Source organism: Mobula hypostoma, chromosome 24 (genome assembly GCF_963921235.1).
Source record: "Mobula hypostoma chromosome 24, sMobHyp1.1, whole genome shotgun sequence".
Taxonomy (NCBI): Eukaryota; Metazoa; Chordata; class Chondrichthyes; order Myliobatiformes; family Myliobatidae; genus Mobula; species Mobula hypostoma.
This window is the reverse complement of record NC_086120.1, coordinates 10,115,543-10,139,233: the sequence shown is the minus strand read 5'-3', so window position 1 is coordinate 10,139,233 and position 23,691 is coordinate 10,115,543. Positions and strand designations below refer to the sequence as shown.

The window sequence follows — 23,691 nt, the reverse complement described above, 5'->3', positions numbered from 1 at the left end:
ACACAGGTAGGCTGAGGAGTTAAATGGCCTCTGTAACTTACCCCCGTGTATTAGTGAGTGACACAATTTGGGTGTGAGAACTAGCTAAATGTAGAGAATAAAAGAGAATTAATGTACAATTAGTATAAATGCTGCTCAATAGGTAGCACAATTGTGGTGGTCTGAAGGACCCATTTCTGTACTGTATGACTCTAGATTTTAAAAGTATTTCACTGGCTTGGAAACACTGAGTGCCAGAGATGAAAGCTGCTATATTAATGCAATCTCTCTTTCCTTTTGTAAAAAATGTGGCATTCAACAGTTTTCAGCAGTAAAGATAATTAACTCGCAAGATGCTCAGGTGTTTCTAAATTCACACAGTCAAAAATCTCTTCAACATCATCTCTCTAAGAACACCTCTGCACAGTGAGATTTTCGGCAATTACCCTTTACAAGGAGCTTTGACAATCTTATGGTCCAATTTATTCCTGGAAATTGGACTATAAATTAAGGTCTAGATAAGGAAAAATGCTATCTTATGGATTTTTTATGATATTCACTGACACAATAAAAGCATGACTCATACATTATATAAAAATATACCAACTTCAAGAGAAAATCTTTTATACATAGAAGTATTCTGATCTGTTATGAGAACATTCACACAGCCAACAAAATTTTAGCCAACACAGAGGCCAAAATAATTCGCACTCCAAACCTTCTTTCATGCAGAACAAACTTCTGAATTATGCATATCTATCACCATGATAAGGGTTGTATAAAGACCTTGGTTTAAATTCTTTCATTACTGATGAAGCCATAGAATGCATCACTTCTCAATTTCCACGCAAATTCATCGAAGGAGGAGTTATTAGTGTAACTTTACATCATTAATTGCTCATTTCACTTATTGTTTTATGTACTTTTACAAAATCAGTGTTTTGCTGCTGAGGGCATCTTCTATCCTTGGCATGCAGCTCTTCTGAAACACCACAGTACAGATAGAGAGAGAGATGTGATTTCGTTGTGAAATGATGACAGACCAAGTCAGGGTGGCATGTGACAAGGAGGGGATTCTGTAACTGACAACGTAGCCTTTGTCACACTGTTTTTCCTTTGTGGATTACTTCCATCAGCATGTCAGAAGTGGGTTTGTTTGATGACAGCACAATGATTAACGTTTTTTTAAATACCTTCTCAAAAAATGTAGCAGATCATGTCTCCTTACATGAAAACTGAGAAACATTTAGGCATGGCACAATTCCTGAGAAGTACCAGACAATGGTCACGTCTAATGAAAGAGTTCAATCACCTACTCCCAAATTCATTGGTGTTACCCTTGTAGAGCCCTTTGTCAGAACATCATGTAGCTTACCATTGACGAGAAGCTTTATTCTCTTAACACTTCAAAGCCTTTACTATATCTGCAAGGCACAACTCAGAAGAATGAAAAAATATTTTACATCAGCTTTAATGAGTGCAAATCCATCCAAATCTGTTACCAATCAGAATAAAGCAGCTTGCATGAATGGCACTTCTGCAATCCTAGACTTTCTTTCCCACCACAAGTAGCGCACCAGCACTGCAATTTCTGCCATCTACAGAATGAAGCTGCAGTTACATCAATGACACATTCACCCAGGCTTCTGGACTACTAGTCCAGAACCTTCACGCTGTATCACGCCATATCCTTCAAGGTTGTCTAGATCCTGCTTTATAAATGCTTTGTATTTTCAGCTGCAGCAATTGGAATTGAATATTGTTTGATCATCAGCAAACATCTCCACTTCTGACCTCCTTGTGATGAAAGGAGGGTCATTGATGAAGCATCCGGAGACAGCTCACCCTGGATTGCGAAAGTGATACCCGAGGGATAGAATGACTTACAGTACAGCTATAGCCATCCTGCTGTGTGCTGGGAATAACTGTAACCACTGAAGCGATTTCCTTAGAGCTTTGCTTTAGCCTTACCAAGGCATCTGGTGTCGTGCTTGGCCAAGCTGTGTTTTATTCTGAAAAATTCGCTTTATTTGGGGTCATGTTCCAGATCATCATTCCGCCACAAAACTGACTGAAGCTTTCAATGTCCCATTTACTCAGTTAGACAACTGCTGCTGCTTTCACCAATACAATCAAAAGAGGACCACTCACTTAACATGACTTTTGACAGCTTATGTATCATTTCACTGTTTGAAATTATTGAAAATGTTACATATATTAATGAATAAAAACTGTATTATTACTTCTATCAAACTCACTGGCCTTAAAAACAAACTTTACATGAACACAAGGGATTCTGCAGATGCTGGAAATCCAGAGTAACACATACAAAGTGCTGGAGGAACACAGCAGGTCAGGCAGAAACAAGCAGTCAATGTTTCGGGCCAAGACCCATCCTAATGTTAACTTTGCATGAAGACAGCCAATTATTTTGAAATTCCACAGATTCTCAAGTTTGCTCAGGAAATTGCAATCTCTCGCTTTAACCAATATATATCAAAATCTTTATTGTAGTTTTCAATTTTTAAAAAATATTCACCATTTACTTTCCAACAGTCTAAGTCAGAATTCTTTTGAGTATATCCTCATATTGCTTGATAACATTAGTGTACAGGATATCCGATCAGAAGGCACCAATAAGAAACATGTGTTTGGAAAGAGAAGTCAATGTCATAGAGCCCAATGAATCATTTGGGATAGGTGTACATAATACTCCTTTACTTGCAAACTGCAAAATCCAAGCTACTATTTTGGTCCACTACATCTAATTACCTCTCAATCATCGCCAATAAAATTCAAAGCTTCAAGATTACATTCAATTGGCAGAATTGGTAAAGTGTATTAACAGCTTTGTCATGTTCCAATTTTATAAGAAATCTATCTGAAATAGTGTTACTTACAAAAAAATCAGTCTGCATTTTCTGGCAAACAACATCCTTAAATATATGAATATTCAAGATGCTGCCTCTTGCAGTTTTTCAAAGTAAATTTGGAAATAACCTCTTTTTATATCTTTACACTCCAGGATATATGAGCCTCGACCTCTGGAATATCTGGCAGGCTTTTGTAATATTATTGATGGAGACCAGTAGAAGTCAAAGATGTTTAAGTTTGGCCACTGACCTTAAAATGCAACTTGTACTTTAAAATGAACATTAGTAAAGTTTCCACGAAAGTCTTCCCCAAGTATACAATCTGTAATCATATTACTTTACCACAAATAAAGTAGAAGTATTTGTGAAAATGCCTTGACTTAAATTCTATTTTAAGTAAGTTTAAAGGAAGAGAATTATTTATATGCAATCTCAGATATTTTTGATGCATTCATTTTGTATTTCATGGAGCAGGTCTGACAACATCTGTGGAAGGAAATAGAATTTCAATGTTTTTGGTTGAGACAGTTCATCTGGATGAGGGATGTTGGTTCTCAACCTGAAACTTTGACTGCCCATTCTGCTCCCTGGCCTGCTGAATTCCCCCAGCAGTTTGTTTTTATTTTGTTCTACATCTCAGCATCTGCAGACTCCTGTGTCTTTGCAAGATTGTCAGAAGTTGATCAAGTGCTTAAAAAATGGAGAAATGTTTCATGTTAACAACTAAAAACTTTATTCAAGAAGGAATAACAGATTGATGTTATCATCTGAGCTTCCATTTATTATGCTTGTCCATTCTGCTATAAAGGCAGAAAGGATGTGCAAGAAAGTGGGCCATGAAAACACATACATCATTTACACCTTCACTGTATAACTTTGTCTTTATGCTCTATACCTGATGAAACCTTATCTTTATTTATTGTGTACGAATAGAAAAAGTATACCTCTCACAAGGTCCATTAATTTTTACTGCATCCCACATATGCATAAAACACATTGGAAAGAACAGGAGCAGCTTTGGATACACACCTGAAAAACGGCTATCAAACAAATTTTCAGTGAGGCTGTCTTGTCCTAACTCCAAGATTGTAACCTTGTTGGGTTTGCTGTCATCTTCTGTATCTATTGTTCTTTTGTGCTCCTCCCTGACTTTGACATCATCTTCAGTCACATCTTTCCCAGTAGCTTCTTCAGCCAGTGTCTCACTCGACGGCTTCTGCTCCTCAGTTTTCTGTCTCCTTGTCTGTGTTCTTCGTCGATGGGACCTGCAGCAAAATTTCAGGGAAGGGTAAACACATATATCCTCCAAAAAAGAATAAAAGCAAGGTTCAAAAAGGATTCACCACATAGAAGCTGGTTAATGTAAATAATATGCGACAAAATTTTGTCAAACCATATATAGTACAGTCAAAATATATATATAGCTAGGGTGCCTAAGACTTTTGCACAGTAACTTTATGTATAGCACTCTACTACTGCTACAAAAAAGAAACAAATTTCATTACATATGTGAGTGATGATAAACCTGATTCTGATATGGCAGACTGGGAATGGGAAGGTGGCAGGAAGAGGAGAAATTGGTTGGGAAAAGGGGAAAGGTGAGGAAAGAGAATGGGAAGCACCAGAGAGGAATTCCATAATGATCAATAAACCAATTGTTTGGAATCAACTGACCTTGTCTGGTGTCTCAGAGCTGGGTGTGTCTGCACCCGTGCCACCCCCTGTACCGGCACTCCTTCTCTGCCACCCGTCCCTCACCCTTCCATTCCCAACGTCCTTTGATCCTGTCAGATTTACAAATTCACTCTCCGCTCCACATTGACAAATACAGTACTATGCAAAAGTCTAGCTATATATATGTGCCTAAATCTTTTGCACAGTACTGTAAATACAGATAAATCAGGGTGGATAAATCCCTAGGGCCTGACAAGCCGTTCCTCGGACCCTGTGGGAGCAAGTGTAGAAAATGTAGGGGACTTGCAGAAATATTTAAAACATCTTTAGCGAAAGGTGAGGTACTGATGGATTGGGGGATAGCCATTGTTCCACTGTTTAAGAAAGACTCTAAAAATAAACTAGGAAATTATAGGCTGGTAAGCCTGACACCAGAAGTGGATAAGTTATTGGAAGGTATTCTAAGGGACGAGATAGTGAATATTTGGATAGACATGGATGGATTAGGGATAGTCAGCATGGCTTGTGCGTGGTAGGTTGTGTCAAATCAATCCTACAGAGCTTTTTGAGGAAGTTACCAGGAAAGCTGAAGATGGCAAGGCAGGGGATGTTGTCTACATGGACTTTAGCAGGGCATTTTACAAGGTCCCACATGGGAGGTTGATCAAGAAGGTGCAATTGCTCAACATTCAAGATGAGATAGTAAATTGGATTAAACATTGGCTTTGTGTGTGAAGCCAGAGAGTGGTAATAGATGGTTACCTCTCTGGCTGGAGGCCTGTGACTAGTGAAGTGCCGCAGAGATTGGTACTGAGTCTACTGTTCTTTGTTCATCTATATCAGTGATCTGGATGATAATGTGGTAAACTGGATCAACAAATTTGTAGATGACACCAGGGATGGGGTGTAGCGGACATTGAGGAAGACTATCAGAACTTGCAGTGGGATCTGGACTAGCTGGAAAAATGAGCAGAAAAATGACTGATGGAATTTAATGCAGACAACTGCTTCTAACAAACCTTATTAAGGAGTTGGAGCTGGAACTGTATGGCCTCCGGATCATTCAGGATGCTGAAGGGGTGATAAATAGGACATACAGAGAGGTAGTTACACCCAAGGTGCAGGACACAGGAAACTGAGTGACAGTCAGGAATGGGAAGGGGTTAAGGAGCCAGTGCAGAGTACTGTGTGGCCATCCCCCTTCAACAACAGGTATATAACTTTGGATTCTGTCACGGGGGTGACCTAACAGAGGAAAGTCACAGTGGTTGGGTCTCTGGCATTGAGTCTGCCTCTGTGACTCAGAAGGGCAGGGGAAAGAAGAGGCAAGCTCTGGTGATAGGGGACTCGTTTGTTAAGGGAATGGACAAGAGGCTCTGTGAACGAGTACGAGATTCCCAGATGGTATGCTGCTTCCAGGGTACCAGGATCCGGGGTGTCTTGGATCGAGTCTTCAGCATTCTTAAGTGAGCAGCAAGAAGTTGTGGTCCATGTAGATACCACTGACATGGGAAGGATGAGTATGAGGTTCTGCATATGGAGTTAAGTTCTAAGTTAAAGGGCCTCCAGAGTTGTGATCACCGGATTGCTACCTGTGCCACATGTTAGTGAGGCTAGAACTAGTAAGATTATACAGTTTCAAACATGGCTAAGGAGTTGATGTAAGAGGGAGGGTATAAGATTTTTGGATCACTGGGCTCTCTTCCAGGGAAGAGGGTTACCTGTAAAAGGGAGAGTTTGCACCAGAACTGGAGGTAAAATATCCTAGCGGGAAGGTTTGTTAATGCTGCATGGTGGGCTTTCAACAAGAGTTGTAGGGGGGTGGGAACCAGAGTGCCAGAACAGTTAGTGGAGAGATTGTGGAGGCAGATGTTGGTCAGACCTCAGACAAAGTTAGGAATCTAAAGGTTGAGCATAGTGCAACAAAATCAAAAAGGATGAATACCAGACTGAAGGCACTGCATCTGAATGTGTGTAGTATACTGAATAAGATAGATGAACTTGCAGCACAGATGCAGATTGGCCAGTATGATGTTGTAGGCATTACAGATCCACGGTGAACGACTATAGCTGGGAGCTTAATGTCCAAGTGTACATATTGTCTTGAAAGGATAAGCAGGAAGGCAGAGGGGGCAGCATTGCTCTTTTGGTAAAAAAAAAATAAATAAAATCATTAGAAAGAGGTGACATAGGGTCGGAAGGTGTTGAATCATTGCGGATAGAGCTAAGGAACTGTAAGAGTAAAAAGACCCTGATGGGAGTTGTATACAGACCTCCAAATAGTAGTAAAGCATGTGGCCTACAAAGTACAACAGGAGATACAAAATGCATGCCAAAAGGGCAATGTTACGATAGTCATGGAGGATTTCAATATGCAGGTAGATTGTGAAAATCAGGTTCGTGCTGGATTCCAAGAGGAGAAATTTCTAGAGTGCCTACGAGATGGCTTTTTAGGGCAACTTGTGGTGGAGCCCACTACAGTATTCCAGATTCAGTGTTGTGCAATAAACTAGAATTGATTAGGGAGTTTAAGGTAAAAGAACCCTCACTGAAACCTACTGAATGGTGAAAGGCCTTGATAGAGTGAATGTGGAGAGGATGTTTTCTATGGTGGGAGAGTCTGAGACCAGAAGACACAGTCTTAGATTAGAGGGGTGTCCTTCTAGAGGGAAGAAGGCAGGAAATTAGGGCGGAGAGGAAAATTGAATCAGCCATGATGAAATGATAGAGCAGACACAATGGGCCAAATGGCCTAATCCTGTTCCTATATCTTCTGGTCTCATGAGGAGCAACTTCTTCACTCAGGGTGGTGAGAGTGTGGAACCAGCTGCCAGCACAAGTGATGCACATGAGCTTCATTTCAACATTTCAGATAAGTTTCAATCGGCACATGAATAGTAGGGCTACAGAGGGCTACGGTCCCAGTGCAGGTTGATGGGACTAGGCAGTTTAAACAGTTTGGCAGAGACTAGATGGGTCAATAGACATATTTCAGTGCTGTACTTTTCTGTGATTCTGAATATCTGAAATATAGCAGTTTAGAAAGAATACTGAAGCAAACAAATTGAGCAGGAGTGGTAGTGAAAAGTGAAGCACATGGAAAAGACATATTTTGGGCTCTAGTGCCTATTTCTATCCAAAACATGGCTATTTCGTAAGTATAAAATGAGTACTGATTCGCCCTCTTTGGCTTGCTCTGACATTCAATAAGATTCTATAACCCAAGTTCATTTTTCCATGCATTTTTATATCCCTCTATTCCTTTAAGTTCAAAAATTTCTCAGTCTCAGGCTTGAACATGTCATAGATTCATTTCAGCTGAACAAGGACATAAATAAAATCACAATATGTGGAACTCATGGGGTGACGGACATGGATGGACACTGGGGTAATGTTCTGCTATGGATCAAAGAATTTGTTAACAAATTGAAAGCAAACAGTGAGAATGAACAGAACAGTTGGCAGGTTGTGACATGTAGGATCAGTGCGTGGAACCCAACTACTTGCATGGGAGCAACAGGGATTCTGCAGATGCTGGAAATTCAAGCAACACACATCAAAGTTGCTGGTGAACGCAGCAGGCCAGGCAGCATCTCTAGGAAGAGGTGCAGTTGACGTTTCAGGCCGAGACCCTTCGTCAGGACCTGCTGCATTCACCAGCAACTTTGATGTGTGTTACTTGCATGGGAGGGCTGAGTTGGATGGAAGACATGAAGATGATTCAAGAGGATTAAGATAAGACAACGATATATGGAACCTCATGTACAAATTTCCTTCAGTGCATGAAACCGAAAAGTAATGTATCTTTAATTGGTGACATATTACAAAATGTTGATATTCAAAGGGAAAACGAGCAATCACGAATACAAATGGAATTTTGAGCTCTATCAAATGGGGATTTGTGTACAGCCTTAAAATATGTCTTAATGCAATTATGTAGTGCTGATGAGACTACATCTGAAGTATGAAAAATAGTTTAGCTCTTTTACCAAAAAATGTAAGTACTTATGATGACATTCATCACAATAGCTCCTGAAATGGCCAGTCCCCTTATTGGAAGACAGACTGAGAAGGCTCAGATGGCAATCTCTAGTTTAGAAGAATGAGAGGTAACTCATCGAAGCCTACATTTTTTTTTTCTTTACATGGCTCATCAGAGCATGTTTCCCTTGGATAAAGAGTCAGTGCTTTGGCATGGGAGTTCAGCCCTTTTCGACAATTTCTTCAGGGTGGTGAACGTTTGGAATTTTCAAACCTGTATGGCTGTGGTGGTTCCATTATTGAGTTCAATCAAAGCAGAGAACAATAGTTTTCTGAAATTTGAAGGAATCGAGAGACCTGGGCGGCATGCAGGAAAACGGACACAGTACAAGTCATCAATGACCTGGTCTATTTGCAGAGATAGCTTGAAAGGGCCACATGCCCTACTCCTGCTTCCAGTTTTCATACACAGTAGCTCATCTGTTACTGTAACTCTTTAACTGAGTCAATCAATATCAAATGACTAAGATATTCACACAAAGAGTGGTGAAGCTGTGGAATTCTCTGCCACAGGAAACAGCTGAGGCCAGTTCCTTAGCTATATTTAAGAGGGAGTTAGATATGGCCCTTGTGGCTAAAGGGATCAGTGGGTATGGAGAGAAGGCAGGTACAGAGTTCTGAGTTGCATGATCAGCCATGATCATACTGAATGGTGGTGCAGGTTCGAAGGGCCTAATGGCCTACTCCTGCACCTATTTTCTATGTTTCTATATTAATAATGAAAAAATGACATATTAATTCAGATTTCTGGAAAAGGATAGATGCAGAAGAATTAAGAATTTCTTGCATTAATTATCTTCATGGGCAAGGTAATTTTTCCATTACTGTACACACTTAACACAATTATTATAACCGCATATACACTGAACTGCCTAAAGAAGAAAAATTGTGTAAGAAGCTATCTTGAAAAATATCATTCGATCAATTTACTTCGTAGTTATTGCAAGCTATGATTTTGTTCTTTGAAAGAATACTAAATGGTTTTGCATGCTGAGTTTCTGGTTCAGGACTGACAGATTTTGAGTTGAGTAAATCAGCTCAGATAATTTAGTAGATACAGTTATTTGAACCAATCAGGTACTAGACACCTTGAGGCTTGATAGACAATTTTTCCATGCACTTCAGAAGTGTGACAGACAGAGAACTTTTAATTATATAGGTACTGTGGCTGTATCATTCAATGGCTCTTAAAAAAAGACATAATAGAAGCACAAATGGCACTTTGAACAGTGAAGTTAAATGGAAAGGCATCCGCAACTGTTACGGTCATTTCTCTTTTTTCCAAATGCAGCACTTACATTTTAAACCATCAGTCACTAAGTACCTGCTGCCCCTCATCATACAATTCAATCAGAGGATGCATCATACAGGACAAATGCAGTGTATTAAAGATTTACATACAGGAATAACCAGATAACAAAAATGTGTAACCTATCCAATGTTATTACGTGCTCCGCAATCACGCCAATGCTTGTCCTCTCCACTTTCCTTGATATCCTCAGTGGTCTAGTTTATGGAGTCTAGTCCACTTCAATTGACAGCAATCTGCTTCAGTTTACTCAGGATGAATGGAATGTGTAGTTTTCACAAGTTCAAAACCTATTTCTCTCACTTACTAAATTATGACAGTACTAGTCCCATAAGCTGTAATTTAAGAAACAGCTTGGTACCGCAGCATCTTGGATAGTATGAGTGACATGTTCTTGGCCCTGCTCACTGGAGGCCTCAGCTTAACCCTCTATAAGAGGATATAGCAATCATGTGAACTTTCTTCATATTGGAATAAAAGACTAGCAACACACACACACAAAATACTGGAGGAACTCAGCAAGCCAGGCAGCATCCATGGAAAAGAGCACAGTGGATGTTTCAGGCTGAGACCCTTTGGCAGGACTAGAGAAAAAAAAGCTAAGGAGTAGATTTAGAAGGTGGGGAGGGGAAGAGAAAAACACAAGGTGATAGGCAAAACCTGAAGGGGAGGACGAAGTAAAGAGCTGGGAAGTTGATTGGTGAAAGAGATACAGGGCTGGAGAAAGGGAAGTCCGATAGAAGAGGACAGAAGGCCATGGAAGAAAGAAAAGAGGGGAGGAGCACCAGAGGGAGACATTGTGCAGGCAAGGAGATACCCTCACCATTCCCCATCCCCTTTTCCGCCTCTCACTTTATCTCCTGGTTTCACCTATCGCCTTATATTTCTCTCTCCCCTCTCCCTATCTTTCAAAGCTTCGCCTCATCATTTTTACTCTAGTCCTGCCGAAGGGTCTTGGCCCGAAACATTGACTGTCCTCTTTTCCACAGATGCAGCCTGACCTACTGGGTTCCTCCAGCATTTTGAGTGTGTTACTTCAACTTCTAGCATCTACAGATTTTCACTTATTTGTGATTGGAGTACAAGATTACATAGGCAGAATGAAAACGGTGCTTTCAAGATACATTGACCAAGATTTTGTATCTAAATTACATGTTTAAAAACAAAATTGGTCAGTAACTTCATTTGCATAGTTAAACATGAAATTCAATAAGATGCTGCCCAAAATATACCATTCAGCAAAATGCACAAAAACAATAATTTGCTTTTTGGTTCTGCATTCACATGTATTAAATAGCATAAAGTGCCAGTACCTGGATAGTAAATATACATTAAGCAGGCTAAAAAAATCTTAGTACTTGTCTACTTGAAGACAAGCGTGCTTTTTAACAGCATGATAATTTATCTACTGCTACATTCTTCTAGGAGTGAAATCAACTTTCAAATGCTTTCAGTCTTAATCAGGAAAACAATAAATATTGCTCTTTCCATTGCTTTATTTCCCTGTGGAAGCTTCCACATTCTTAAGATCTTTATCTTGCAGCAACTATCATCACAATAACTCAGAAATTAAGCAGGGAGGAATAAGTCTAATGAACAGCAACACTGTTCCATAGACTACTACTGTAAATCCTAACAGATTAGCTTCACTAAATTTATGCACAATGATGAAGATAGTGAAGGTTAGTGCTTTAATGATGCAGACACCCAATTTATTCAAAGGCATTTTTCTAATTAACATATTTTATTTGGTTATTCTAGTAATTTAATTCAATTTTCCATCTTTCACAAAAATAAAACTTTTGATTTAGATCACAGGGGAAAGTGCTTCAAAAAAATTCAGTTATCCTACTTTATCAATAATATGGCAAGTGTAAGTTGAATTTGACAAGGATAAATATGCTGTGTTAAGCTACTGGGAGACGAGTATGTATCATGAATCTTTCAAACTGGAACCAAACTCATTATGTTAAGAACAATAAACCATTTTGTAATCAACTCCATTTGTGTGCCCTCACACACACAATGTCATAGTCTGAAAACAATGTTAACAATACTTACAATTCCCAACATGAATATATAATCTGAGCCATTTTGTCAAGGAAGCCTTAAACAGATGATTAATGATTTTGCACAAAGACAAAAGAATAAAATATCAGAAAAGTCCACATGGGCAGTATTTACTTCTGTGTATTCAGTTTGGATTGAGAAAGCAGGTTAGCAGAGTTTAAGCTTACCTGTTCTGGACATATTATGAAATAAAACAATTTTATTACACTTATCTAGAACACAGAATATAGAACATTACAGCACAGTTCAAGCCATTTGGCCTAGATATTGTGCCAACCTTTTCATCAGCTCTAAGGTCAATCTAACCCTCCCCCCTTTCATGGCACTCCAATTTTCTATTATCCATATGCTTATCTTAGAGTAATTTACATATCCCTAATGTACCTGCCTCTAGCACCACCCCTGCAAGGCCCTCCACACAACCCATTCTCTATATTAAAAAATTACCTCTTACATTCCCCCTATGCTTTCCTCCAAACATCTTAAAATTCTGCCCCATCACATTAGCCATTTCTTCCCTGAGAATAAGTCTCTGGGTCTCCACTCTTATCTCTGCCTTTTATGATCTTATACACCTCTATCAAGTCACCTCTCATCCTGCTTTCCTCCAAAGAGAAAAAAATCTTTGCCCAGTCTACTTATTCTCATAAGATATGTTCCCTAATCCAGGCAACATCCTGGTAAATTTCCACTGCACCCTCTCTAAAGTGTCCTCATCCTTCATATAATGAGACAAACATCAACGAACACAGTACTTGAAATGTGGTCTAACCAGGATTTATAGAGCTGCGACATTACCTAGTGGCTCCTGAACTCAATCCCCCAATAAATGAAGGCCAACACACCAGATGCCTTCTTAACAATCTTAGATGCCTTCTTAACAATCTTATCAACTTGTACAACAACTTAGAGCGAGCTATAGATATGGACCTCAAGATCCCTCTACTGCTCCATACTGCTAAAAATCCTGCCATTAACTCTGTATTCTGTCTTTTCGAAGTGAATCCTTTCACACTTTTCTGTGTTGAACTCCATCTGCCACTTCTCAGCCCAGCTCTGCATTCTGTCAATGTCCCATTGTAATCTATGGCAACCTTCCATATTCCACACTGTTCACATCTCCACCAACCTTCGTGTCATCTGCAAACATACTAACTCACACTTCACTTCCTCATCTAAGTCATTTATAAAAATCACAAAGACCAGGGGTCCCAAACGGATCTCTGCAGTCCACCACCGGTCACCAACCTCAAAACATAAAACTCTCCATTTACAACCACCCTCTGCCAATTCTGAATCTACACAGCCAGACCTAGATCCCACACCTCCTGACTTTCTGGATGAGTTTACCATGGGAAAGCTTGTCAAATGCCATACTAAAATCCATGGATACACTACATCCACAGCTCTACCTTCATCAATGTACTTTGTCACATCCTCAAAGAATTCAATCAGGCTTGTGAGGCATGACTTACCCTTCACAAAGCTATGCAGACTATCCCTAGTCTCACTATGCTTCTCCAAATACTCATAAATCCTGCCTCTAACAATCTTCCCCAATAAGTTGCCCACCACTGTGTAAGATTCACTGATCTATAATTCCCAGGGTTATCCTTACTCTGTTCCTTGAACAAAGGAATAACATTTGACACCACCAATCATCTGGACTACTCCTGTGGCCAGTGATGATGCAAAAAGCATCATTAAAGGTGCAGTAGTCTCATTCCCTTTCTAACTTGGAATAGGCCAAGTTATGCTCTATAAGATCATCTAAATTGGGAGGTCAAGTTGCAAAAGTGCTAAAACATTAGTGATTTCTTTCTGATAATACAGATGTTAATTCACCATGGCATTAATACTAGAAATAACCTAATATGAGAGCAAAGAACACCCAGCAGTTTCCAGCATACTTGATAACAGAGTGATACAGATGAATGGTCTGTTTGAGTTTAAGTGGGCTCAACTGTAAACCATTTCAGGTAAACACAAAGTTGTTGACTTCCCGAGATGAAATTCTAAGAAGATGAAGAGACAGTTTTACCTTCGAATACATTTTGCTTTTAATGAAGCTTTTCGCTCCAGCCAGTCATCCATCTGAGGGCTGGATAGAGCAGTTGGCTTGTTGTGATCGATAGTAACAACATCTTTACCACTTTTCCACAGTTCATAGCGATCAGGCTGAAGGAGCTGTACAAATACATCCATTGATATCTTTACCATGTCCTTCCTGCAGGTACACTGTAAACATGGGAGGTTGGGAAAAAAGGAGGGAAAAGAAAAACAGATTAAGTATAACAGCATGTGCAAATCATAAATGTGATTTTACTTTTAGCATATGAAAATATGAAATTTCTTAAATAAAGATTTTATTAATAATGTAAACTTTCATGGTCTAATATATCATATAAGCAATGTGGGGAGATTTCCATACAGTAGTACATAAGAAAGGTTAAAACAATTTCAAGACAATGAGTCATAATTCACTTGGAAATAAGGCACGATTTGGAATATCAAACACAGCAAAAATGTTATTCACAGGATACATGGTAAGAATAACTAGAAATAAAGTAGCATAGTAACGATACTAAACAGCAGGGACTGATTCAAGGGGGAGGGTAGTCACAGGATCAGGTAAAAGGACAGCAACATTGAAGACCATTATGTAGCAACTCCTCGATATCTGGATAAGAGCACTACTTTCTGCTTGTTATCTATTTCAGTACTCTTTGCCTGGTTGCATGGTTACTGTACTTACGAGTTCAACACATCACAACATATCTGTTAAAAAGATATATTTGACATCTAGAAATACCTTGTGTTGTCATGGCAACATTTCATTATAATTGGATTTCTGCATTTTTACAGAATTTCATTTACGTTTACAATATGGTCTGCATTTAATATCCATCTCTCTTGTCCCCAAGAATGGTAGTGGGAAGCAACTTCAATCCATGTGGTAAAGGTACATAGCATTTTGCTGTTAGTAATATTATAGGATATGCCTCCGGGACAATGACGAAATACCAATATATTTCAAAATTAGATTACCTAGAATGAATCTCACCACTGATAGTGCTCCCATGTATCCAATGTTCCTACCCTTCCAAGTGGTAGATATCAAAGATCGAAAATGTGTGATTGGAAAAATCAGAATCAAATTTAATATCACTGGCATACGTCATGAAATTTGTTGCTTTGCAATGGAAAATCTATTTTTAAGAAGATAAACTACAATAAGTACACTTTTTAAAAAAATAAGTAAGCTCCGCAAAAAGAGAGAGAATAGTGAGGTAATGTTCATAGATTCATTGTCCATTCAGAAATCTGGTGGTGGAGGGGAGAAGGTTGCTCCTGAAATGTTGAATGTGCCTCTTCAGGCTCCTGTACCTCTTCTTTGATGATAGCAACGAGAAGAAGACAGGTCTCAGGTGATAGCGATCCTTAATGATGGGTGCCACCTTTTGGAGGCATCGTCTTTTGAAAGTGTCCTCGATGATTCCAGAGCTGACTGAGTTTACAACTCTCTGCAGCTTTTTTCTGATCCTGTGCAATGTCGCTCCATACCAGACAGTAATGCAACCAGTTAGAATGCTATCCACAGTACATCTGCAGAAATCTACAGGTGTCTTTGGTGACATACCAAGTCTCCTCAAACTCCTAATGAAGTGCAGCCGCTGTCATGCCTTCTTTGTACCTGCAAGCATTTATAAGTTGCTTCATTGCATTTTTCGATAACTTATACAACATTCTCAGTCAATCAAAAGATTACTTTATCCTCGATAATGTAGAGTTTCCAGAGCTTTATTCAATCTGCATTCATCAGCCTTGTGGTTTGTTCATCTTGAAAAGTTTTGGAAGATGAGCCATGTGTCACAAAATGCTCAGCCTCTGAACTGTACTCTAGATAACTGGCTGATAAATTTTACATGGCTGGTTCAGTTAAATTTCTGTTGAATGGCTTCAAGTTCACATTTGCATTTGTACATCAAGCAGTCATTCAAAATGGTGACGCTCAGAAAGCTGTCTCCTCCCCTTATTTAGTTCTTCACTCCCATTCATGACTGGATGTGGCAGGATTTAAAAGTTTTGATCAGATTCTATTTATTTGTGTAATTGCTTTGATGTGTCTGTTGATGAAATGATTACATTTCTTGACTGTCTTACTGCATACTACTTCTACTTTCAGCAACTTTACAAATTCATCTTAGTCACAGAGTCACAAGGGTGACATTTCATTTATAGGTGTTCATTGACAAGACTGGACCTTAGAAGGATAGGTCAAATATGAGGTTACAGTGAAACAGAATTTTACTCTTGCAATCAGCACCTCAGAAATGTTCAGTTCTGAACTCAAGATCCATTCTAAATAAAACTCCATTTAGCATAAAGATACCAGAGAGCATCTCGGGTATCAAAGTGGTTCTACCCCCTACTTGTTACAGGTTAAGAAAGGTAATTATAACCACAATTTATCCAAATAATGCTGCTACCAACATACTCATTGAAAATCCAGCCAGAGTAACCGTGTTACCACATTCCCCAGTGCCTATTATTTTGTTTTAATCAAATATGGAAAATTACAAGATTCATCAGCTGAGGGAGAATCGTAGGTGGTGACAAGTGGCTTTGTTGTCTATTTTTCTTCTCCGAATGCTATAACCACAGTCTGCATTAAGGAATCTTAAGGTCCACCTTCCTTAATTTATGTTATGTTAATTTAAGTTTATATAATTTGTGTTTATTGTCTTTGTGATGTGTTCTGTTGCTGCTGCAAAAATCTAATGCATTGTATCCTGTGTATATGTGCCCATGTCAATAAACCTGAACTTAACTCCAGTTGGTCTATCCTGCCAGTGCAACATCTCACACTGAGAAATTTCCTGTAGCAGGTAATACAATGTAAGTCAGAGGAAAATTTGGGAGGGGCCATAAGGGACAATTAATCTGGCCTTTTTTTGTGCATGTTGTGCTTTATAAAAGTGCTATCACAAGAGCATTAATAAAGCAAATGATTGGCATTGAACTGTTAGCTTTAAGGTCACTGCTAATGGTATTTCAGTTTTATTTAATTACATGAATTTAAGTAGAAGGATTTGAATACCAGCTGTCTGGATACCAAGCCCAATAACATATCCCATAAACCACCCTTCCCAAATGAATAGGGGACAACAAATGTGCAAAGTCAGGGGTTTGGGGAAGTATGGAGTAGATTAATTTTATGGGATTCATCATTTAAACTAACTTTGAACATGTCACAGTTGGACAAAGTTCCAAAGTCTTCCTTTTATAAACTATTTATTCATGTTTAGTAAGGCATTTCCCATTGCTACCTCTTTCTTCCTACATGCAAGCTCACTATACAACTCCTTTTTCACATTCTATATAAACAGAAACAACATAAAATGCTGAAAATACTCAGCAGATCAGGCAGCATCGTGGAGGCAGGAGTAATATTAACTCTGTTCCTTCACAGATTCTACTTGTCCTGCTAAGTGACTATTTTTAATGAATGTTTTTATTTCAGATTTTGACTACCAGATTCTTTGCTTTTTGATTAATGTAAAATGAAATCCTCAGATGTGTATAAATTTCTCTGTAGCTTATACAAAACTTTCAAAATTGCTAATATATTGCACATGAATAAAATAAATCAACCAAGACTTTAGAACCAGTATTATATATCAAGATATGAGGACTATTAAAAATCAGTGAGGCAATACTCATCTAAGTTTACTTCAGCTACTTGTCTTACATTGCAACATCAAATGTATTTGGTTGAAGGACTTGAGCTTAGAGATTCATCAACACTACTGCGATAAGAATTTTTAACAGAACAGGAGAACGAAGTGGCACCGAACAACACCCGCTGAAAAACACAGGACTGCTTAAAACTTCCAGTAGTCTGCAGACGGAAATCAAACGCAGACAATATTAAATCCAGTAAAATGTACCACAACCTCCTTAGCCTTTACATTGATACTACAAAGGGAATCTCCAAAACCTGCACTGTGTTTTTCAATCACTCTTAACATCTGTTAGAGGACAAACCAATAACACAGAACACATATCAAATGGGCCTCATCTTATTTGCTTCAAACGATCTGAAATATTTATGCTGTATGATCACAGACTGTAAAACTCCAATAGTGTATGCACTGCTTAACTGCCTTTAAAATCATTTTTCATTTTAGGAAGTACATTGTATGGCTTATGTTCAATTATCAAGAACAGGGCTTGGAAATTACCAGGCAAGCAAATCAAAACCCCTGTACATATAGAAACATTCAACATTATTTGGTGTCTGAATTACATGGAGAAAATGACTGAAATGAAACAAGCTGAATAATAGATAGTACAGAACTCAGAAAAGGATCCATATCAGGTAACTTCATAGCAAATTCATAGCATCTTAAGATCAATTCCTGTAATAATTAAAAACACAATTTATTACCATTTTCTCTCCCCCTCCCGCTCCTTCTCTGCTTTCCCCCACACCCATCCCCAAGAGGGCAGCAAACAAGGGGTGCTTATAGAAATTAACATGAGGCAAAGCTCTTTGTGTCCTCACCTGCCCTGAAATGGTCAACTTAAATCTACTAAAAGGAAAGTACATGTACTAACCAAGCTAACAACAGATGTTCCTTCTCTTTCATTCATTTTCTTCTAATTATTTCTCTTCCCGAGAGTTTGTCAACCATTAACAAGCCTTTACACTCATTTCCCAATTGACACCAATCTGTTTTACATTTTATCTTGGTGTCCACCCATTCACAGACATTTCTGTTCTCTCCATCCCTCCCCTTCTCTGTTCTTAAAACTTGTATGTTTTTCTAGTTCTGATGAAAGGTCTTGAACATCAACTGTGTTTCTTTCTTTACAAATGCTGCCTACATGTCTTTATCTTTTACAACAGTGGTCCCCAATCACCGGGCTGCGGACCAGTACCGGGCCGCAAAAATGTGCAACCGGGCTGCGAAGAAACTATATGATTTGGCGATATGAAACGATATGAGTCAGCTGCACCTTTCCCCATTCCCTGTCACACACTGTTGAACTTGAACATCCCCCCCACCCCGCCCCTGGTCGGCCGGTCCGCAAGAATAACGTCAATATTAAACCGGTCCGCGGTGCGCAAAAGGTTGGGGACCCCTGTCTTACAAGCTTAATATTACAGAACTCTTCTGAACAGTTCTTCAAGTGCATCCATCATCTACATGTATTCTTGACTGCAGAAATATGAAACTTTCCACCTGATTTGGTCCATCGCCATTTTGAATTCCTTCAGCTCACCAGATAACACACCCTTAACTGTTCTTGATTTTCACATCGAGTTTCACACCATCTTTCTATAACTTTTACAAGGCTTCTTAGAGCCCTTTCACTTTATCTAATGGGATAGTGTCATATCTCCATATCTTAAACTACTAATGGGTTGATCAAAAGAAAATCAGGGACAATGTAAAAAAGAGTTGATAACTGAGAAAGACATTATAGAATATGTAGCAGCAATGGAGTGATTTATTTATGCCACAATATTAAATAAGTAACAACAACAGCTAAACTGCTTGTTATCTAACAACAGGATCTCTATGTCTGGATAGTTTAGGCATGTTGGCCAGTTAAAATGTACACCTTAATTACACTTATTCAGGGGAATCGATATTTATAGTATATATAGTATTCTTATACTGTAAGACACTGACCAGAAGGCTGCAATGAAGAAACTTCTGTAGAAAAAATTGCCAAAAACATCATAGAAAGTCCATGATCACCTGCGTTGTACAACATGGCAGATAACGAACAAATGAGTATTCTTCTAAAAAAAAACTAATTAACAATACTGAATACAACCACCCATATTGTTCTGCAATCCTCAGGGTTTCCATCTACTAACACACTGGGGCCAGATGGAAGGCAGTGAGATCGATTCTCATAGAGGAAGGGTGTCAAAAATCTTATCTTTGTATATATGCAAGCCAGAGGTTTTAGCCTAGACCTCAAAGCAATTAAAATCTGAAAATTAATTGACTTTGGGCTGAGCTCAATACTATGCATTGATCAAGCTGTAGCACTGAATAAACTCCTTTTGTTCTTTTATACGTGACTCGTTGTAGAACTGAAATTATAGGGCATGATGGGAAGGTTGGCTAAGTACATTAGCAGTTAAAGAACTATGGAGTTAAAGCACTATGCAGCTGATGAGTAAACCATACTGATCATGGTTCTAGTTACTGTGATAAGTACCTTTAGTTGCCACGGCCTGAATACGGTTGAGGTATGCTGCAACCCCACCCCCCGAAAGAATGTGAATAAAGATCAGTCACACCATAACTGAGTTCATTAGCTAAGGCAAGGGATGTAAAAAATTGTTCTCAAGATCACAGATCTAAAGGACTGGGATGAGGGCAGCTTACAAACCTAGAATGGTGGAAGGACGCGGCAACATCTGCAGAAAGAGGAACAAGTCAACATCTCTGGTCAATGATTCTACCTCAGAACTAAGGAAACTTCTGAGGGACCATCACTGATCAGAACATTACTTGCTTTTTTTTCTTTCCACAGATGCTGCTTGAGCGGCTAAGTCCCCCCGCCCCCCGCCATTTCTACTTTTGATACAGATTCTATCCTCTGTAGTTTACTTGTTTTCCATACCAAATGAACAGAAACTGAGACCAGCAGAGCAAAGTAACTGTATGTGGAATTCAGGTGACAACATAAAGTAACTACGAGAACTGGCAGAAGCAGAGAACCAGTGGAGTTCGGGAGTACAAATACTGGGGCTAGGCTTCACTGGAAGGGACTCTTGGAATGTTGTTACACTTTATTGCTGGCAATTAGTTCTCAGTTTAGAGGGTTACGAGAGTGGCATCATTACTAAGAATTCAGCAGACAGCAGTGCTATGGAAATATCCTCTGTTTCCCTCATTGCTTAGATTCATTGATGCAAAATGAGTGTGCAAAGATGTATGACTGCCTGTCTGATATTGATACTGGAACCACTGGGTATTTGCAGCACTGAGTATTTTCTGTCTTACGTATCCTCAAAATACTGGAGGAACTCAGCAAGTTAGACAGTATCTTAGGAGCAGAATCTGTAGTTGACATTTAAAGCCAAGACACTTCAACATGACATAAATGCTGCCCAACTTGCTGAGTTCTTCCAGCATTTTGTATGCGAGTTGCTCAAGATTTCCAGAATCTGAAGAATCTCTTGTGTCCATCATAGTAGTGCCGTGTGTCACAGAAGGTCTTGGTATATTTGTTTCCTTTGACTTTGAATGGGCAATGCACAGAAGTGAGCAGAGAGGTGAGGTAACAAACACAGCTACTTAACTGCGGTCGGAAGAAATATAGAGAATCACAAGGTTGACTGATTTCTAATGCAGAACAGGTATCTGTGGAGAAACCCAGTTGAATCTACATGAAGTTCTATAGAGCAATTCACACCTGAATTGACTGCTGAATAATCACTGTTTTATATTTTAATGAAGCATAGGTATATAATTACCCGGTCTGTAGATGTACCTGTAATAGAGTAGAATATCCTCAATGTGCAATTAATTATCACTAAATTGAAAAGCAGGTGGTATTTCATTGGAAACACACCAAGAGCATCACGAACTTTTATAATTTACTGCATACTATAATAATGTACAAGATATTTTGAACAATAAGATCACTCAGTAATGACTTTTTTTTTGATTTTCTGGATTATGTCACTGGCAATGCCAGTTACTGTTCAATCCTTGAGAAGCTGGTCATGAATGCATATAGCTAACGCCTATAAAAAGTATTCACCCCACCCCCTCGGAAGTTTTCAAGTTTTATTGTTTTACAGTGCATTTAATTTAGTTTATTTGACACCGATCAACGGAAAAAAAACTCTTGCGTGTCAAAATAAAAACAGATCTCTACAAAGTGAGCTAAATTAATTACAAATATAAAACACAATATAAATGATTGCACAAGTATTCACCCCCTTTGATATCATACACCAAATCATCGCAGGTGCAGACTTTTTTTTAAGTCAAATAACTAGTTAAATGGAGATCACCTGTGTGCAGTCAAGGTGTTTCAATTGATTATAGTAAAAATACACCTGTATCTGAAAGGTCCAACTACTGATGAGTCAGCAAAAACTACACCATGAAGACAAAAGAACACTCCAAGCAGCTCTTCAAAGAGGTTACTGAGAAGTACAAGGTCAGGAGATGGATACAAGAAAATTTCCAAGACACTGAATATCCCTTGGAGAACAGTTAAACCAAACATCAAAAAATGGAAAGAATATGGCACAACTGTAAATCTGCCTGAAGCAGGCCATCCTCACAAACTGAGTGACCATGCAAGGGGACTAATGAAGGCTACCAAGGGACCTATGACAACTCTGGAGGAGTTACAAGCTTCAGTGGCTGAAATGGGACAGACTGCGCATACAACGACTATTGACCAGGTACTTCACCAATTGCAGCTTTATGGGAGAGTGGCAAAGAGAAAGCCACTGTTGAAAAAAAAACTCGCATGAAATCCCAGCTAGAGTTTGCCAGAAGACATTTGGGAGACTCTGAACTCAGTTGGAAGCAGGTTCTATGGTCTGATAAAATCAAAATGGAGCTTTTTGGCCATCAGACTGAACGCTATGTTTGGTGCAAGTCTAACACCGCACATTATCAAAAACGGTGAAGCATGGTGGTGGCTGCATTATGCTGCGGGGATGCTTCATTGCAGCAGGCCCTGGAAGGCTTGTGAAGGTAGAGAGTAAAACGAATGCAACAAAATACACAGAAATTCTGGAGTAAAACCTGATGTAGTCTGTAAGAGAACTGCCACTTGGGAGAAGATATGTTTCCAGCAAGACAATGACCCCCAGCGTAAAGCCAAACCTATACAGGAGTGGCTTAAAAACACTGAGTTAATGTCCTAGGGTGGCCACATCAAAGTCCAGAACTCAATCTGATTGAGAATTCGTAGCTGTACTTGAAAAGGGCTGTTCACTCACAATCCCCATGCAATCTGACAGAATTTGAGCAGTTTTGGAATGGGGGGGATATTGTAGTGTCCAGGTGCGCAAGCTGATAGAGACCCATCTACACAGGCTCAGGGCTATAATTGCTGCCAAAGGTGCATAGACTAAATACTGTCTTGAAGGGGGTAAGTAATTATGCAATCAATTATTTTGTGTTTAATAATTGTAAGTAATTTAGACCAATTTGTAGATATTTGCTTTTACTTTGACTCAAGAGTCTTTTCTGTTAATCAGTGTCAAAAAAGCCAAATTAAATCCACTGTGATTCAATGTTGTAAAACAATAAAACATGAAAACTTCCCGGGGGGCGGGGGGGGGGGTGAATATACCTTATCCTCGTTATATGCAAGGGACACGTTCCTCAAAGTTGACACATAATGTGAAATCGCATAATGTGAACAATTATTTAAATGGAGAAAATAAGGATGCGTTCCAGAGCGCTTCCTAAATATGTTTTATCTGTAACTTATTCACATTTTTATATCAATACGACACAAAAGCAGTACTACAAGACAACATTTGTATTATATTTAATCAATTTAAGGTAATATTCAATGTAATAAATCATAGAAAGTTAACATCCTCTGGTGTACAGTACTCACTAACAGTGGCAGGTGGGTTCGCTCCGGGAGATGAGTGGTTGTTGTGTCGTCGGGCAGCTTTACACGGATAAAGTGGATGGTTGTGGTCGTCAGGATAATATCAAGCACAGCAAGGGG

The 23,691-nt window shown here is 39.0% G+C and overlaps 1 protein-coding gene across 2 annotated transcripts in view; it reads right to left on the bottom strand.

Annotated features, from left to right (window-relative positions):
- kdm4b (lysine (K)-specific demethylase 4B) overlaps positions 1-23,691 on the bottom strand; it is a 576,222-nt gene that overhangs the window by 186,996 nt on the left and 365,535 nt on the right. For both annotated transcript variants that reach the window (XM_063032523.1, XM_063032524.1), the window contains 2 exons: positions 13,988-14,184; positions 3,882-4,117 (listed from right to left, as the gene is read on the bottom strand). In XM_063032523.1, coding sequence (XP_062888593.1) covers positions 3,882-4,117; positions 13,988-14,184 — 433 coding nt within the window. The remainder of the gene's footprint in view (positions 1-3,881; positions 4,118-13,987; positions 14,185-23,691) is intronic.